The sequence below is a fragment of the Podarcis cretensis genome (genome assembly GCF_951804945.1).
Source record: "Podarcis cretensis genome assembly, chromosome: 9".
NCBI classification, from domain to species: domain Eukaryota; kingdom Metazoa; phylum Chordata; class Lepidosauria; order Squamata; family Lacertidae; genus Podarcis; species Podarcis cretensis.
The window spans coordinates 27,348,684-27,368,678 of NC_137178.1; the positions used below are offsets into that span (position 1 = coordinate 27,348,684).

At 43.0% G+C, this 19,995-nt stretch overlaps 1 protein-coding gene across 1 annotated transcript in view; it reads right to left on the bottom strand.

Moving 5' to 3' along the window:
- The window catches only part of ARSJ (arylsulfatase family member J), a 43,145-nt gene extending 42,213 nt beyond the window's left edge, over positions 1–932 (bottom strand). Inside the window, exon 1 of the mRNA XM_079990239.1 lies at positions 112–932. Within this exon, the coding sequence (XP_079846365.1) occupies positions 112–437 (326 nt within the window). The 5' untranslated portion in view covers positions 438–932. The remainder of the gene's footprint in view (positions 1–111) is intronic.
- Between the last annotated feature and the right edge of the window lie 19,063 nt (positions 933–19,995).

Below are 19,995 nucleotides of genomic sequence, written 5' to 3' on the forward strand. Positions count from 1 at the left end.
ATCTTGCGACGTAAGACAGGAGCAGACACTCACCTATTTCAGTTTTCAAGGGTTATTGAAATTGACACCCACCCTCTTAAAAAAAAACACCAACCAGCGCCAACGTCTTACCTTCCTGTGATGAATTGACTCCTGGACGGGGTGCACATGGGCTGGACGTAGTAGTTCTCCAGTTTCACCCCTTCCGCCGCCAACTTATCCAAGGTGGGTGTCCTGATCTCCGAGCCATGGTAGCCCACGTCCCTGAACCCCTGGTCGTCCGCCAGGATGAAGATGAGGTGTGGCGGAGAAGGGGCGGGCTCCGCTTCGGGTCCTTCTTCGAACTTGGCCGTTGCGCCCGCGCTCTCGGGGTCGCCAGCAGCCGCGTCCCAAGCCAGATAGCCGTAGGTGAACAAGCTGAGCACGGAGAAACCGGCCAGCAAACCCCCGGCTAGCATTTTCCTTCGGCAGAGCCGGGCCAAGAGCTGCACGCCCCCTCCCCGCCTCTCCCGGGGGGAGGCAACGGGCCACGAAGAGGCGAGCCGTCAAGGAGTCCCTCCGCTGGAGCGGCGGCAGCGGCAGGGCGAGCCCATGCTGACAGACGAGGTCGAGCGCAGCGCCCTCTGAGGGGAGAGCGGCCGTCGGGGCAGCCTTAGGCGTCTCCAAGCATCCCCAGGTGGCCGGGCAGCCTCCAGCCAGCGACGCCGCCCGCTGCCCGCTACTCCATCCTAACCCTAGAAGAGGCACGGCCCCCGTCTAGGCGAGCGGGCACAGGCGGCGCCAACGCTGCTGCCGGGAGGGAGGCGCGGGGCGCTCCATCGGCTGCGTCTCCCCGAAAAAGGCGCCCGCTTTCCTGGTGGGCGCGAAGGGGCGAGCCCACAGGACGCCGTCCTTCCCTCGCTGCAGGAGCGCCGGCGAGCAACTCTCGCTCCGCTCCCTTTCCCTCCTGCCGCCTCCCTCGCCCCCACCCATCCCGGGCGAGCAAAGCCAAACAAAACGCCGGCCCGCCTCAGCCCAGGCGCACGCGCGCGCGCGCCTCCCGCTGGAATTGACCGGCGAGGAAGGCACTGGGCCAGCCCCGAGGGGAGGGCGAGCTGAATGGGCTCTCCCGGGTTCCCACAGCTGTCTTGCTTAGGGAAGGGAGAGTTTAGCCCCAGGCTTCAGCCTTGGAGCGTACCAAGTAAAAAAGGGTACCTCTGAGAAAGTACAGAATGCACCCCGCCCTCTTGTCTCTGTCTTTCCTTCCAAGAGGGATCTGAGGACTTTCAGGTCACAGGTGGACACTTCGGAGCAGGCCTGAAATAAATTCAGTACCGGAACTAGAAATAAAGGTCTGGAATCCGCCGTGATCCGGTAATAAAGGGTGTGGCTTCCACAGAGTCCTTCCAGAAGTCGATAAAATCTTTATTTTATTCAGTCCTGAAAGTATAAAGAATCCTGGGGTTTTTGGCAATGGCCACCCTGAAGGGGAAAATAGATGTATGTTGGAATGCCATATGCACGCTGGAAGAATAGCTGCAAAACAATCATTTAAACCAGTGGGGATGGAACCACAAGACAGCAGGAGACTGTGTGTAGGAGAGCATATAAAACTGCAAAATAAAAAGAAGCCATATTTATTATGGGGTGTGCTGGTGGTGGAGAGAATAAGATGAGCTAGAGAAATCCAAAAAATAAAATGATAGCACATGGGAATGCATCTATCATAAACAACAAACACAATAAAGAAGGATTAAATTTACAGAAGTCCAAAATTGGGCTATTCACTAAGCAGTGTACAGTCAGGTAAAACCGTTGCAATTGACCATAACATCAGCTGAAAGATAAAAGAAATTGCTAAGTGCTGGAAGTTTAATAAGGAAGGAGACCATCTTCTCTCAGCTATGAGGCAGTTTCACAGAACTGGGCCCACAACTGAGCACACAGCTCCTGGTGGATGCCAGCTGTCCATCCAAGCCATAGAAACCACAAACAATGATTCCCACGCCTCCCAGACTTCAGTGATTGGGCAGAAATATAAGGAATCAAGTGATCCTTAAGGTGTTCAGGATAGGTGTTGTTAAGGGCCTTGTAGAGAACCTGACCTGGTAGCATGTGGGCAGCCAGTGCAAGCTTTTAAGTATCAGTTACCATATTGGCCCGAATATAAGCCGCATCCGCAAATAAGCCACACTTTTAAAATTCAAGGGGGAGAAGGAAAAAAAAAGACAATACCCAAATATAAGCTGCTCCCTTAAAACTGGCTTATAGGCTGAAAATTGCTGCGGTTGGTAGAATTGTAACTCCGAGCCAATTTAAGCCTTTGATCTTGCAAGCCCGCAAAAGTTACCACACAATCGCAAATTGCTATTCAGTTGCTACAATTCTGCAGGCACTCACACCCGTATGGCAAATATAGAAGAAAATCCTACAGGTTAATTCCACAACAGTCTCAAGCTCGCAAATCGGCAATAAAAAGGTCAGTGGTTCAAATCCCCATGATGGGGTGAGGTCCCATTGCTCTGTCCCAGCTCCTGCCAACCTAGCAGTTCGAAAGCACACCAGTACAAGTACATAAATAGGTACCACTGCAGTGGTTTCCATGTGCTCTGGTTTCTGTCACGATGTTCCATTGCACCAGAAGCGGTTTCATCATGCTGGTCACATAATCCGGAAAGCTGTCCGTGGGCAAACGCTGGCTCCCTCAGCCTGAAAGTGAAATGAGCACCACAACCCCCTAGTCGCCCTTGACTGGACTTAACCGTCCAAGGGTCCTTTACCTTTTTACCTGTGCTGTAAAGTATGCAGGCAATGTATTGGTTGTGTCACTTTGCATAGATCAGGGGTGGCCAGCTCTCAAGAGACTGCAATCTACTTTCAGAATAAAAACCTGCAGTGACCTAAGCAGCTCAGAGTTGTGGAGCTTTTTTAGGGGGGAGGAAAGCCCCATTTGGGGGGGGGGTTAAAGGCAAGGGACAAAGGGGTAAAGTCACTCACAAAAAGGTCGCAATGGATCAAAACAGCAGCACATAAAAAGCTCCATTTTCCCTTCCAGAGACCATACAGCAATGTAGGGCGGGGCGAGGGTGTGTGGCAGGAGTCAGTTTTAGCTACGCTAAGGAAAGGGAGCCAGAGATCGACCGCGATCTACTAAAACCTTGTGGGGATCTACCAGTAGATCGCGACCGACCTGTTGGACATCCCTAGTATAGATATTCAGTGCTCAAGAAAACCTTTGGTTTAAGACAGTGGTGGCCAAACTAGCTAACAGGACCAGTGGTCAGGGGAGATGGGAATTGTAGTCCCAAAACAGCTGGAGGGCCAAGTTTGGCCACCACTGGTTTAAGATCAGATTTAAGGTGATCTCATGTTGCCTCCCCAAGCCAAGGGAGTCATTCAGTTTGTTCATCACCATTCTTTCCTTGTGCTTCTGCTGTTCTCAGATGATTTTTTGACTCTATGGTTGCATAGCTCAACATCCAATGCATCCTGCTGACATTCCAAACAACTGAATCACCACTGATGTCCCTTCCCCTTCCACATGTAGATACAGTGGTGCCTCGCAAGACGAAATTAATTCATTCCGTAAGTTTTTTCATCTTGCGATTTTTTCGTCTTGCGAAGCACGGACTTTGGAAAAGCTTCAAAAATCACCAAAGTCTTCAAAAACCTCAAAAAAGGCTACCACACCGCGTGCTATGAGTTGCTCTTCGAAGTGAATGAACGGTTTTAAGAAAAAGGAAACAAACTTGCAAGACAAAGGAAACAAACTTGCAAGACAAAGGAAACAAACTTGCAAGACGTTTTCGTCTTGCGAAGCAAGCCCATAGGGAAATCCGTCTTGCGAAGCAACTCAAAAAACGAAAAACTCTTTCGTTTTGCGAGTTTTTCATCTTACGAGGCATTCGTCTTGCGAGGTACCACTGTATTCACATGATTTTACAAGCCTTTTAACACCTCTTGTCCATTGTTTTCAGAAATCACCCTTCCTTGATTTATGAGTAGGATGGGCGAATCTGTCAATTTTGGTTTCTCTTATTTCTCCTTTTTACAATCTCAAGTTCAGTTCTTCACATTTTCACATCAGCTTGTGATTTTTTTTTTAAGTCCTCATGAAAATTCATCCAAGATTTTCTCCTAATATACAGAGTCTCGTATAAATTTTTGCCTAATATACACATTTCTGTAAAGCAATAGTTCCTAATTTAATGCATTTTTGTATATCATTTCCACAAATATATGCATTTTTATCACACTTTACCCTAGTATATGCATTTTTGTACAAATTATTTGGCTGGGGACCTGCATTGCAAAACTTGGGCAAATGCAAATTTTGAAGGATGGTTGTGTTTTGCTTCATCTATTTTTTGGGGAAGCATGAATTAGGTAGCTTCACCTTTAAATGAGAATTGCATTATATTTCTTCCCCACCCGAACTTATGAAATATATACTTATTTCCAAGGGAAACATGCATAGGATTGTGCTCCACATATGTCTGCAATTTTTAAAAAGGTTCCCCCCCCCCTGTTATTCTTAATTTAGTTGGCCATGCCCATGTTCCAAGCCATAGAGTTACAATTTATTTTATCTCCATAGCCATGCCCTTGCAAACATGGTGTTATTTTTCTTTAGTTTACTTAGTACACATTGCTGGTGCCATGTCTCTTGACAGGCCATTTTAGCATCTCTTTGTAGAGGTTTCTTTCATTGCAAAAATATTGTTTGCAGTATTTCAAATACCACCACAAAACCTGGAAAATATGAAAGCACAGGATCTATTTTCAACCACAGACTGGCTTGGTTTGCTGCCTCCCATTCTGGTGCCCTTGAAGAATATGCCTGGAAAATGTAACTTTAAAATATTAGCAACTTGGTTTCTTAGAAATGTATGCATACATCAGTACTATTTCGTTGAGCTGAAGTGCTCTTCCATGTAATCAAATGGCCTTGATTGGACCTGATTGATCTTATACACCACATATTCTAAATCTCTTCACTGCAGCCTTTCCTTCTTAACTGATCATATAGAGGAGAGGTTAAGAGCATGAGTTATGAGATGGAAATCTCTGGTTGAAATCTGAGGTCAGCCATGTCTACTGTAAATCTCTAAGCAAGTCACTGACTCTCAGATTAAGCAACCAGGCTCTGATATACAGATAATAATTAGCCTCCACCTTTCTGAAAGAGCTGCTGTAAGGATTACCAGTAGTTTGTTGGAGCAAAAACAGCAGAGAACTGTAAAGTCTTGAAAACTTAAGTTTTATAGTGGCATAAGCTTTTAGGGACTAGCAGTCTGATCATTTAACAAAGGTGTGAGGAACTATATCTGGTTGTTGGGCTGGATCCTTATGTCCCCCACCCACAATGAGCCAATGGCCACTCACCTGATATCACAGTGAAGCCAGGCGACCCATTTTCACCCTTCTCAGTGCACTACACTTTGAAGCCCCAACAATCAGTGATTGTTGGGGCTTCAAAGCATATGCGCTGCTCTCCGTAAGCACCAGTTGATCCGTTAGTGCTTGCAGAGAGTTAATACTTTGAAGCCCTGATGGTCAGCTGATTGCAAAAAGCCAGGCAGGGCACTATGTGTAAACCTTTGCTGATCAGCTGATCACTGTGTGTGATGTGCGTGGCTTGGCCAAAATGGCCTGGCGGGCCTAATTAAGCCTGTGGACTGGAGATTCTTCACTGCTGACTTAGGGAATATGCTACATAACTGCTATGCATGAGGGTGATAAAACAGCATCCAGAATCGCTGCACACCGAAATAATGATAGGCTCATTATCATACTGCATTTTCTTTCTCAGTGGGTGAGTTGAGTAGAACTTTTGCTGGACTTGTATTTATATTCTAATAGGAACTAACCTTTTCATTATTTTACAAAGGTGCTACTTCTCCAAAATGAATAAATCCATCCTATGCTATTAAAGAAGAATCACAGTTCAGTGACAGAGCACAGGCTTTTTCTGTGGAAGGCCAGATTCAACTCCAGCATCTTCAGGTGAAAAAGTATCAGGCAGCGGGTGATGTGAAACTTGAGGTCTGCCTGAGGCCTGTGAAAGCCACTGCTAATCGGAGCAGACAATACCTGGACCATAATCTGATGTGATCCAATGCTGTATGCCAGGGGTAGGCAACTTAAGGCACGGGGGCCAGATGTGGCCCAATTGCTTTCTCAATCCGACCCACAGACGGTCCAGGAATCAGCGTGTTTTTACATGAGTAGAATGTGTGCTTTTATTTAAAATGCATCTCTGGGTTATTTGTGGGGCATAGGAATTCGTTCATATTTGTTTTCAAAATATAGTCCAGCCCACCACATGGTCTGAGGGATGGTGGACCGGCCCATGGCTGAAAAAGTTTGCTGACACTTGCTCTATGCTCACCCTTTTAAGATAAATGATGCACTTCTATTTATTATCATATTTACCGTATTTTTCGCCCCATAGGACGCACCGCCCTATAGGACGCACCTAGTTTTTTTTGGGGGGGGGAATAAAGAAAAAAAATTATTTCCCCCCCCCCCAGGCACGGGGCTGGCGCCGGGGAAGCCCGAGCTTCCCCGGACCTCAGCCCCCAGAACAGCCTGCTATCCACAAGCCTAGGGAGCCGCACCAGTCTCCCCAGGCTTGCAGAGAGCTGCGCGAAGCCCAGGCACGCTCTTCAGCACGCCCGAGGCTTCGGAATGCAGGCAGCTCTGTGCAACCTTTGGGAGCCTGGCGCGTCCTATAGGGCGAAAAAGACGGTAAGTATGGTGTCTGCTAACCATGCATCAACAATATACTGCAAACATACCAAAGATTATTGAAGCTCCTTCCTTTAATTGATATAACCATAAAAGATTTACAAGGTTGTAGGAAGTCTTAGCTGCAGCAAATTTTAACGAAAGCTGCTAATTGTGTACCACAAACTATTCCTGGAAAGTGGGAAGCATGAGGTATGTGAAATTATATATCCACCATTAACACAGAAGAAGCTTTTAGTATGAATTCTTATTAGTATTTGTAGTTATTTTACAGGAAAATAAAAGAAACTCACACATGGGCAACTAGGGAAGTTTCCAAAGTATGCACATATGCTTATTTGCTGGAAGAAGAAGAAGAAGAAGAGTTTGGATTTGATATCCCGCCTTTCACTCCCCTTCAGGAGTCTCAAAGTGGCTAACACTCTCCTTTCCCTTCCTCCCCCACAACAAACACTCTGTGAGGTAAGTGGGGCTGAGAGACTTCAGGGAAGTGTGACTGGCCCAAGGTCACCCAGCAGCTGCATGTGGAGGAGCAGAGACGCGAACCTGGTTCCCCAGATTACAAGACTACCACTCTTAACCACTACACCACACTGCAATATTGGAGAGAGGGGGAAAAGCTGGAAAATGTATGTTGAACATCAGAAGAAAAACAAAACAGGAATTATTACTTTGGCAAATATTGCAGGAAGTATTCACAAGCTAAATACTATGAACTAGGGTCAGTCAGGGGTGGGTGGCATTATTTACTAATATCTATTTAGTTCTGGATCAACTTTTGAAAGATACAAAACTTTCGTTCATTAAAGACAGACCTTAACGAACAATATGACCGCCCCTATAAGATTCTCAATGAAAAGTTTTAGGCCAAGTAAATGTCATTTGGTAGTTTTGAGTGTCCCGTTTACGGCTGTATCCACAAACACAGCTGTGCTCACATGATGCATGAGCATCCTTTCCTCCATTGATTGTGGCCTGAGTTTGTAACATAGCCCCTAAAACCGCAATAAATCCTCAGATATGCTTGGGAGTTGAATATACGCAACCATGCAGAACTTAAGATTTTGACCACAACAGCAGTATAAAGAAGTATGTTAAGGGAATAAGTGGTAGAGGAGGAATATTTGCCTTCCCTCTGCTATTATTATGCATTGATTTTAGAACTAAGGTTTTTCTCCAGGGAGGATGTTGATGCTGTATGCCAAGCGGATCACAGGGTCATGATACATGAGTCAGTCTAGCAGCTGGAGTTCTTGAATGCTGATAGATGAACATTAAGGTGAAATGACCTACATCTCAAACTGTTAGTGGAATGAATGCAGTAAGAGTTTCAACAATATTTTGTATCCTGTTTTTTTAATAAAAGAAACCCAACCCATACGTCACTCCTGAGATTCAAAGGAAGCACAGTTTATGATAACATGTTTCAATAAAGAGTTCATCCTTATTTTCTACTGGCGGCATTTTATCATTTGATTTAGTGATTATGGAAACACTGACACACAGGAGATCACACCTAGCATTCTTCCTGTCTTGCATTATCATAGTGGCTCCTTTAGTACTTCATAGCCTTGGAAACATTCCATGGAGGTCTTACAACAACTTGGCTGCCATTTCTCATTATATTTGATCAACCTGCTCCCAGTATTTTTTTAAAAAGAAAACAGGTTTGTCAACGTGGCAATACCATAGCCTTGATATGAGAGAAATAAGTTAATATATATGTTTCAATAATAAAAAATGGAGCTATCACCTGCTAAAGAATGATTTATGAACTAAACCCAGCATGACACATAGATTTTATTAACAGAGGTAAGAAAACTTTCCCTAAAAAAAAGACTGTTGCTGAAAAAGTTCATAGAACTTACTACATTTCCTGCTACATTAGTTGAGAGAAATTAAGTATCTAATACTTTTTATAAGAACACAAGAGGCATATCAAGAAACCTAGCAGAACAGAGAAAATCAGTGGAATATGGTTAACTTTGGAAATAAAATATTGACAAATCAAAACAAAGAGGTTGCTAATATGTTTGATGAGCAGAACTAAGGATTCCCTAAAAGACAAAAGGCCTTCCTTAAAACAGGACTAGAGAACCTGTGGCCCTCATGCTGTTGGGTTCCAACTCTCATCAGCCCCAACATTAACCCTACTCTGATGCTACTTTAAACAGTCAAGGCTTCCCCAAGGAATTCTGGGAACTGTAGTTTGGGGGCACTGAGAGTTGTTAGGAGGCCCCTATTCCACTCACAGAGGTACAGTTCCCAGAGTTCCCAATGAAGCGGAATTGATTGTTAAATGACCTGGAAACTATAGTCTTCAAACAATTAACAGAACCCTTAAACTAGAGCTCCCAGAAGTATTCAGCACCTGAACATTGGCTAGCCCCAATATACTTCTCAGAGATGCTTGATAATGCAAGTGATGAGAACAGATAGAGGATGTCATCTATTCTGCATCACATATATTGAGATGAATATGAAAATTTAATGAGATCAAAAACTCACATGGTAGAATTGTCATTTCAAAACACAAATTTGAAACCATTTTTAAAGGGAACTTGTATTAGTAGGAACTGAATAGCTCAAAACAATTTTTTGCATGCACAATAGTTATTTCAGAGTACTGATGAAGTGCTTGATTGACATCTTCAGCTTTGATTTGTCAAACAACAGCTTTAGGAAAGTGGACTATTTTATAACTCGAGTGGACGTGTTCTAGGTTTGAAAGCTCTCAGTGTGCAATTCATCAGACCGAATTCCTCTGGGCTTTCAACTTCAGGCCACTCACCTTTCTTATTAAAATGAATAGGCATTATGCAGGAATAGCACTTAGTGAATCTTACTCAGGAATTAGAAAAGATTGAGCAATACTGGGGTCATTTCTCTCTGCTTCATTTTCTGCTAACCTTTTGTAATTGCCACACACCATTTCACTTTGATCTTACCTTACATGGAAATAGAAATTGGACCCAAGCACTTCAGCAAGAAGTCCCATTTCCCAAGTGGATGCTAGGTTTTCTGCCAGACCATCATTGCAGGAAGCAGTGTATTACGAGAATGAATAAAAATCTGATGATTCATGGGAGTGACTTCATTCTTTTTGCTGTCATTGGTGAAGCCTGGTAATTAATTCATAGAAGAAATATTCATGAATTACCAGCTTCCACCAGTGAATTGCTCTGTGGTTTATGACATAACTCATACTATGTCTGTTATTTTGTTTAATATTATATTGCATTTTTCTTCAAACCTCTATGGGAGTTTATAGGCACAAGGCCAGATTTTGATGTAAGCATCAGTGAAGGGCGTAAATCTGATGGACTTAATATAAGTCTTTTGGATTGCTGCCTCTATTTTACAACTCAAAAAGTGAGTCAAAATGTAGATTTTCCTGCATTTAATTATGAATTTATGTTTATTTTGCTATTTAGGTGGTAATCCTGTTCCCAGCTTCCTTGGAGCCGGGGTCAAAGGATCAGGTGCAATTTGGTATGTGCTGATTTAGCACATAACCAATATTCAGGACATGACCATCTCATTTCATGCAGTATTTTTTTATTTTAAAAATGTGCAAAATGATTTAAAACAAAGGGTTGTGTCCAATGCTAGTCCTACTCAGAGTAGATCCATTGAAGCAAATATATATGACTAATTTAGGTCCATTGATTTCATTAACTCTGAGAAGAATTTAGTTCTAAATAACCCAAAGTACATAGAACAGTACTTTGTACTTAAACACAAAAGAAAACAAAAACATGTAAACAGGTTTTTCTAGCAGCTCTGTGCTGGTCAAAATGTAATCGGAAATATTATCACATTACTTTTCAACTAACTGTTACATGCCACCCCAATCCCCGAGCGGTGTGAAATTCCAGGGGTCTTGGCACTTACCCAGGGTTTGGGTTTCCTTCTGAAATTAGGCATAGTGGAAACTATAGTGTCTTTATGGTGTATGGTTTATTTACACATATATACAACCTGAGTCTATGGTGGAAAAAGGGTTCAGAGCATTCACATCTCAGGATGATTCTTTGCTTCTTTCTTAGGAGCAGCAGGCACAGATCTACATACAGGGGACTCAGCTACTGGTCTCTTTGTTACAGCCTGTTCTAGCCAGCAGGCCAAGGGTTCTGCTGGTCCCCCTTCTCCTGTTTTCAAACCTCTTGCAGAATACCAAAATTTCCTTCAGTATATGTCATCCAAGCTGAAACCCTGAACTTTTTCTTTCCCTGCCCACTAACACACACAGCTGGAGGAAGAGCCCCACCCCTCCACTGTCTCACACAGGCTTAACCCTTATTGATGATTTCCCTGATGAGTTGATGGATGGCCATCATCAGCCTTTGTTACCCTTACTCTTATCTCCTGGTGATGCCCTGGTCTGAAAAAAAGCAAGGTTAGCCTGCATCTTTACACTGCCAGTCAACTCCTCTTAATTCTTAAAGCACTGATCAAACCCAGGAATCCAGAGGAAGTAAGGGCATCCACAACCCAGGGAAATCAGGGCACCTACAAACCCGAAGCAAAAATTTAGGGGCAACGTTTTGTCTTGAGAAAGGTATTAGAAACATGTAAAAGCTGCAGTAGCATGATCAGCTCTGCTAGTTTGAATTGAGCTGTACTCTAAATTAAAGTTTATGAGGACCCTAAGAAGAAAAATCTAACTTTAGTCTGCTATGACGCTGGCTGGCTACATCTGCAGTAGGATGGTTAAGAATTAATGCTTCTCCCTCTCTTCAGCATGAAAGGTTTCCCGGAGTGGCAAACAAGCTACTCAACCAATTAAAACCACATAATTATTATATTCATATAATGTGCATAATAATGTGTGTAATAATGCGTAACATGCATATAATAAGCAATAATTGTTCTCATTTTAGTAGAACCAGTAAAAAATAACTCACTTTTCACTGAGGTCAAAGAGCAAGACTAGAATAAGAAAAAATCCATGTGAATAAACTCATATCTGCCAATCGTCCCACTTTGAGGGGGACATCTTGAATGCCTTTTAGTCCGGTACAATGGGACATTCCAGGATCCAATCAGAAGCCTGGAATGGCTCCTGTAATTCCAGGATGTCCTGCTTAAATTGGGACTGTTGAGCAGTATGCAAAACACCCTTCCTTTACCAGCTGCCTAGGAACTGAGCAGGGGGAGCGTGTGAATATCTGTGAGGAAAAAGAAAAGACTGCTGGCTTCAGTCTCGAGCAGGGATTGAGAGCAGTGAAGAAGCCCTACTCTTCTAGAAAAAAATAGTTAAGAAAGAACCTTCCTCCTCTGAAGGAGCACTAACTTACTAGCCCTGCCTTCAGCTTAGACTTTCCTGCCTGCTCTTTCGCTCTGTGACTGAGACTGGAATATATGGAATAATATCTAAAATAGTGCTGTTTTACTGCTGTGAAAGATGAACATATTTTAGGAGGTGTTAAATATTACAAACACCATCGAAAGCCATCTGAACCATACCAAGTCGGAACTTCATGCCATATGTGGAAACTTTATATGCCACCATTTCCAGAATCGCATGTTCATTGTGTGTTTCTACTACAGTATTTGCACTCTCAGCAATAAAAACACAGATGAATTTTCAGAAATCCTCAGCACAAGCCATAAAAGCTCCTCACAGCAACAAATCCCTTGTTTGATTATACCAAAGGCTTTGCAAAGGAGAACTAAAATCCAGTTTCACATTTCAAACCACCACAGAGCCCAGCCCAGCCAATTTCATGCTCTCAGGTCCAAAGTAGATGAGGCCATGACTACCTTGTTGGGTTAATAGCATGCCTGCCTGTGGAAGATTGCCAGGGAGTGCCCTACTGGCCCACATTGTGGAGGATCGCTGGGCAGCAAGACTACAGCCAGGCAACACACACCACTTATCTTCATTGCAGAGGGGTCTGAGAAGACAGAGAAGGAACGGTTGATAACAGTGAGGTCTCAGTTCCTTATAAGTGAAGTGGAAATGAAGGGAAGGGGTTGAGATGGCTTGATTTGAGTTCCAGCTGAGCCAAAGGCTGCAGGAAGAAGGTGCTGGGAAGGAGCTCAGGGGGTAGCAGGTTAGAAGTACAGTCTCACGCTACCCCTCACCCCAACAAGGAACTTCCTGATTGTATTCAGCAGAGAGAAAGAGTGTGAAGGAACACCCTGCTACTAATAAACAATTGTGAATTGAACAACCCAGTGGTTACGGCTATTTGTGTGAAGGAAGAGAATGGTCAGGGTCATGGGCACACAGCCTTTGACATACTCCTACCCATGGAAGCCCAACAGTGTCTTGTGCATGCAGACAGTGAGGGGTGCAGGATCTGATTTCAGCATTAAAAGGGGCCTGCAAGTGAGGAACAGCTGAACACTTCTAAATCACTAGCTAAAACTTTCATGCAGTCATTTTGATGCCATTAGCCAGGAGTGCAGCCCCATTCTTCTCTTTCCCCACCTCCTTCCTTCCTTTTTTTTTTTTTTAGAGTACATAAGCTTCTTGGTTTATTATTTTCTTTTTTTAATTCAAGAAATTGTTTATTGTTAAAATAGTTCATCATTAATACACATATATTTCAGATATACAAGCATACAAACATACATTTCATACAATCCTTAAAAGTGTTCAAACATACTTACACTCAATCCCACAAATAATTCCTTTTCCCATCACCATCCACCACCCCTCACCCCAAATCCACTACCCCTTTCAGTTTAGAACAGAGTCATTCAAGCTTGTGGCCCCAGATGCTGTTGGACTATAACTCCCATCATCCACTGCCATTTTAACCCATGGTTATGGATGATGGGCATTGTAGTCCAACAACATCAAGTGGCCCAAGGTTGAAGAATGCTAGTTTACTGTAGAATTCTTACCTCTAAAAATGTGAGTATTGGCTTAACGTCAAAATCTTTGCTATTTGCTGAGATATACAGTCAGCTGTGTGGAAGGTGGATCTCTGTGACCCTGTTTCAGTTGGTGACTGGAATAAGTGGAGAATGTGCACTGCTTCAGCAAATAGAGAAGAGTCAGCTTTTTAAAATGCAGATGGGTGATATTTAATGCCCGCAGGACTGCATCATATGACTAGAGGAGTGTGTCTGCTTTGTTGCTAGGGTGTAAGACTGACAGAACTTAGCATGTAACTTGACTGCTTCGATTGACGGAATTGGCACTTTTACAGGTGCCACATAATACCCGTTCCACATTTGTAAGAACTCGATTGTTTAGTGTGGCAGCACCTACACTTTGAAACTCCCTGCATATTGAGATCAAGCAGACACCTTCGCTCTTTTCGGCACCTGCTAAAAACATTCCTGTTTAGACAAGCCTACCCAGATGCAACAAAATAAATAAATAAGATGGGGGTGAGGGTGGAGAGAAGCAAATTACTGAACCTGATCCCAGATTAGCACTGTTAATGTTATTGGCTGACAAGTATAACATTCTTTGAAAAGATCTGATAATCTTCTTGACAGCCACAGCTCAATTAGCATAGCATAACCCTGGCTCTTTAGAGAGTTAATATAACTATGGGTGGAATGTGACCTTATTGGGGAAAAATCACTTATGAATCAAAAGTTGCTGATGAAACATGGTAATTCTGTACACCATTGTATCCCTTTATCTCCCATGTGAAATGCTCTCTCTTTAGGAACCAACTGCTGCAACCCCAGGTGTCCTTTTGCACAGAATAAAAAGCTTTTGGATTGGAAATTTTAAATATGAAAATTCTGTGTGTGATATATTATTTGCACCCAGTAATCTCTCCATTAAAAATTGTAGCACCAATAAAACCTTAATAAAGAAATAGTACAAAAAGCAACTTTTTGAATGTTTTGTGTTAGAAAAAAAGACATTTAATCAAAAATCAAGCATCTGCCTGGCTTGATCAAAAATATTCCCAGGATCTATCTGGAATTAAGTGCAACAACATTTCAAGCTGTGTGCCAACAAAAAGAGAGTTCATTAATTTAAAAACACTAATACTTATATTTTACCTGTGATGATTATAGTAATATGAACTAAATTCAGTCCTGCAAATCAGTCAAAAGCATTAGCAGAGAGTCTGCATCTGCAGATCCCATAAGAAAGGGATGAGAGAGGCAATAAAATGTATTTATTATCATGGCTTATGTTAAATTAAAATTGATGACTACAGGGAAGGGAATTTAGGATGGGAATTTGGGATACCTTCTTTTCATCTCCCAGTAAACCTACTGATTTGCTTCCTGGTACCTTAATTTCTTTATATCCATGCTTGGCAGGTTTTTGCTTTAGTACAGCATTCTTTATATATGGTCCCTGTTCAGTATCTTATTCCAAAACTATATAATCAGGGAGCTTAAAGATCTCATCTGCAAGACACTTGAGCTCCTTTGCTTTCCATTACACTGGTTTAAACCCACAAATGATAATGGGAAACTGGTTTAGCTCACCCCAAATAAATTGAATACCCTCGTTCAAGTAATGGCACCGTTGACTTTTGACAGCAGTCAAAATAAAGGCTCCCACTGGGTCTGATGAGTGAAGTGCTTCCAAGAAAAGACTGGTACTACTTCTCTGCAACAATTTAACTATTGAGAGTTATTTCCAGAAATACTGAAGTAGGGATGGACAATTGCTCATTTTTTATACTCATTTTAAACTCAGTTTGCTACATCGCAGCATCACTTTGTGATTTGTTTTTTAATAGTCCATGAAAGTTAATTAGTGTTTCAAATATACAATCTAAAGTTAGGCTGGAACGGTGAAGTGGCCAAGTTTGCCAATGATACTAAATTGTTCAGAGTTGTTAAAACAAAAAGAGATTGTGAAGAGCTCCAGAAGGATCTTTCCAAACTGAGTAAATGGGCAGTAAAATGGCAAATGCAGTTCAATGTAAACAAGTGTAAAGCGAGGCATGTTGGGGCAATAAACACATGTTAATTTTACATATACACTCATGGTGTCCGAATTGGAGGTGACTGACCAGGAATGAGACCTTGGGGTCATAGTAGATAGCTCAATGAAGGTACTGACCCAGTATGTGGTAGTCATGAAAAAGGAAAACTCCATGCTAGGGCTCATTAGGAAAGGAATTTAAAATAAAACTGCCAATATCATAATGCCATTATGCAAATATATGGTGCAACCACATTTGGAATACTGCGCACAATTGTGGTTGCCTCACCTCTAAAGTTAGAAAATGTTCAGATAAGGGCAGTGCTTTTTTCTGGGGGGATGCATACCGCTAAACATTTTGTGAATCTAAGTTTGGCCTCATTGAGGTGCAGTATTTCAATGTAAGTAGGAAAATGAGAGTACCCCTAAACATCTTTTAAAGAAAAAAAAGTACTGGATAAGGGCAACCAGAAACATAGAATTGTAGAGTTGGAAGAGACACTGGTGATCATCTAGTCCAATTGCAAAAGCACTAATTCCATCAATAATAAAATCTGTTGGAGACAATATTGGAATGCTAACAGTGCAGCGAATATAATGGACAGGGAGAGGGGGCACATTAAAGGCCTTTTTTTTTTTGAAAGATCAAACAGGAATATGTAAAGCTTCCGTGATTAGCAAAAGGTGAGAAAGAGATTCCAGTTTAGATTCTTTACATAAATAGAGAGTGGGAAGCAGACAGGGAATGAGCCATCCAGTGTACTGGAAGAACAGAAATAAAACTAATTAGCTGCTGATTACTGGTTTGTGAGAACTAATTACACAGAGGCAGGCTTCCCTGTCTTATCTGTATGCACATGTTGTTCTGTTTACTGAAGGAATATTAATTATACCAGCCACCACAATTTCCTTCATTAAGAGGAGAGTACGGTATATCCCTTTTAACTGTAGTGGCGGTCAGCGAAGAGAAACTAAGGCTTGTACGCAAATAATGATAACTGTGGAAGCAATTTTGGTAAGGCTCACCCCGGTTAGCTCTCTCGCTGTTTTGAAGGCCCACCAGCCCCACACTAGCAGCAGGGTTACTGATGAAATACAAGATTGTTAATAGTGAAAATAGGCAAGAAAAATTAAATGGATAGGGAAGAGCTTTGCACATTACAGTATAAATCTCTACTGATTTCAGTTTATCTTGGACTATTTTGGATTGTAACCTTGGCTTTTAATAATAAAAAAAAAACTTTCTGCATGTTACTAAGAAGAAAGAAAATTCAGTGAATTTGAGTTGGTGTACAAACATGATTAAAATGGAGAGGTTAGCAGACCATGCAAAATATGATACAAGAAGAATTAAATTTGGGGGTTGTGGGGTACAAAGGTCTTTTGCCACGAAGTAATGAACTTTCACCCAGTGGAATTTACTAAAAGATGGATCAGCATATAAAATAAACAAGCCTACTGTGTAAAAGAAAAAGTTTGTATTTTTGCCAGCACTTATCTCATTCCTAGCTCTTATTCAACTGTCCAGAGAGCTATTTAAAATCAACCAGGGTTGAAAAGTAATCATGCCCCACCCACCCTCTCCTGCAAAGTGGTTCATAATGGGAATGGGAATGGGAGTGGAGGTGTGCAAGATAGAACATTTCACAGGAAGACGATTGTGAACAGAATACAGTTTGCCATTGAGCTCAAAATGCAAGACAGATGTACTGAACACGGCAGTGGCTATGCTTTCTAAAACAAATCGGAGTGTTCTTTTCTTAAGTAACCAAAGGTTAAAAGCAGCCTTGCAAACAAAATAATAATAAAAAAGAAATCAAAACTTGGAGGTGGAAGGAAGGTCACCAACTTTATAGGCAAGCTCTTGTTTATTTATTAATTTATTTACCCACTACATTTCCATATAACAGGAGTTTTCTGGGCACCTCACAAAGGATGCAAATGACAGTTTGCTGTTACCCATCTGGAATCCTCAGAACAAGGTGGACTAAGCATCAAAATAAATGAATAACAGAGCTGACACTGTGCCTTAGATGTAGGCTGCAAACAAATACAGTTGTCCCACATAGATATGAAATTTGTATGCAGCTATATGATCCAAAAGGGACGCAGGTGGCGCTGTGGGTTAAAGCCTCAGCGCCTAGGGCTTGCCGATCGAAAGGTCGGCGGTTCGAATCCCTGCGGCGGGGTGCGCTCCCGCTGCTCGGTCCCAGCGCCTGCCAACCTAGCAGTTCGAAAGCACCTCCGGGTGCAAGTAGATAAATAGGGACCGCTTACCAGCGGGAAGGTAAACGGCGTTTCTGTGTGCGGCTCTGGCTCGCCAGAGCAGCGATGTCACGCTGGCCACGTGACCCGGAAGTGTCTCCGGACAGCGCTGGCCCCTGGCCTCTTGAGTGAGATGGGCGCACAACCCCAGAGTCTGTCAAGACTGGCCCGTACGGGCAGGGGTACCTTTACCTTTATATGATCCAAAAGCTTAAGCTTTTTTTTTTTTTAAAAAAAAGGAGGGACATATGCCATAAATTATTCTAAGAATGAAATACAACCACTGGGTCTCTGTTCAAGGTGGCGATAACCAAGTACCTCAGCTATGTAAGTACCAGTAGTAAGTCAGAGATGTCTTGGGGCCTCTTATAGCAGTGCATAGTTTCAAGACAATACATGTACAGTAACATGTTTCTTTACTTGCTTTCATTCCACCTCCCTTCTCCACCTTGCCTACACCCCTATCAGTGTTTGCCAAGTGGTGGATTATTATTTTTTATGCAATATTTCATAAATTATATGAGGCAGCAGCTTGCTGACATAGTTGTGGTTAAAATGAAATTCCAATGCATGGGGAGGGGGTACAGAATGTGACAACAGAATCGCTTGGTTTACAGGTACATGCAGACAGCACTCCTTAAAAAGGATCTTGTATCAGCGATACCTAGCCTGTCCAGCTTCTGATTTTTAAAAATCCACCCCCTGGGTGAGGCTGGAGACTGGAGCTAAGTGAGAACAGAGCTAATTTAATATATGCAACTCCCCATTTACATGTGTTCAAGGCACGGGTGACCGCACCCGCCTGCATCGCTGCAAACCCAGCAGTGGCAAGAAAAGGGGGGGAAATAGCACTGAAACAGCAAAAATGGAAAGAAAACAGGCCTGTGGAGAGTTGGAGTTTGAGCATGGAGGTTTGGAGGGAGCGACTGTGGTGCTTGATAGTTTTTCCAATAGTGTTCCCAATATATGCGATTTCACTTAAACACGTGGTGCCTCAGAACGTAACCCCCACATAAATGGGGGTTGCCTGAGTTTCCTGTTTGCTCCCTTCTTGATGCTGAGTCTTTATTAGTATTCTAGCAAAGAGTTAAAGAGTGGGGCTTGGAAGTGGGCAGAGTAGAATTTCCACACTGCCACTTCCAAGTTATCACTTTGCTCTGTCAGCTTCCACAGCCTATACATTGGTAAGCAGGGCTCATTCCATCGTGTGCTGGAAGACCAGCTCCATCAGGTCTCTTCTCCTTCAGCTCTCACCTGGAAGCAGCCACTCCATCGGGGTGTCTCAATGGGGGAAATGAGAAGCAGGGCTCATTCCACCAGCTTTGCCAAAACACCACCCACCAGACCGTTCCAGCCCCTGAGCTGCTTCTATGCCAGCTGGTCATTATAAGAATTGGCACCAGAGTTTGATTCCCCCCCCCCAGTCCCCTTGTGTGATGTTGTGTGATGCAGCCTGTAGGCAGGGATGGTCTTGTTTTAACTGAAGGCGCATCCAGACTTGCACTTGTTCTGTGCCTAGAAAGCATGGGTCTCAACGGTTGTGCCCTTTCCGCACCCCTTTCCCTGGGGAAACCTGCTCTTTGGTGATAAAGCAGAGCAAACACCAATCTGGAGAAAACCCAATTGGCGTTTCCTCTCATTCAACAATAAAAATTGGGTTTCCCTGGAGGAAAGCGGTGGAGCAAAGGGAAGTGTGGATGAGCCCTGACTGTATGTAAACCCCTCTGGGGGACATTGGACTTGAAGTGCTTCTAAAACAAAATCCATTCTTTCGGCTGCACCTTTTTCTTTTCCCTAGCAGTAATTTTGATGACATGTATTCCCTCCTTGTACACTGAGGCCCCTGCTGGCTTTATCTGCTCAGGAGTAGTCCCTCAAAAGGTGCCCAGCAAGCATTTTTAAAGGGTCGTGCCATGCTGTCACTCTGGTCCTGCTCAAGAGGGCAGATGTTTCTCCCCTTGTAATCTTATATTGAAGGTACAGAGGGCAGAGCATCTGACTGAATTTCAGACATGCACACACCTTTTTTCATCCCAGGTAAATAAGTTTGGGATTAATCAATAGAGGTCTGTTGTCCCCCCCCCCCATAGCATGCTTTAATTCTTATCAATACCCTATTAAATACTCTCCCACCACCAACGCAAACAAATTTGGCA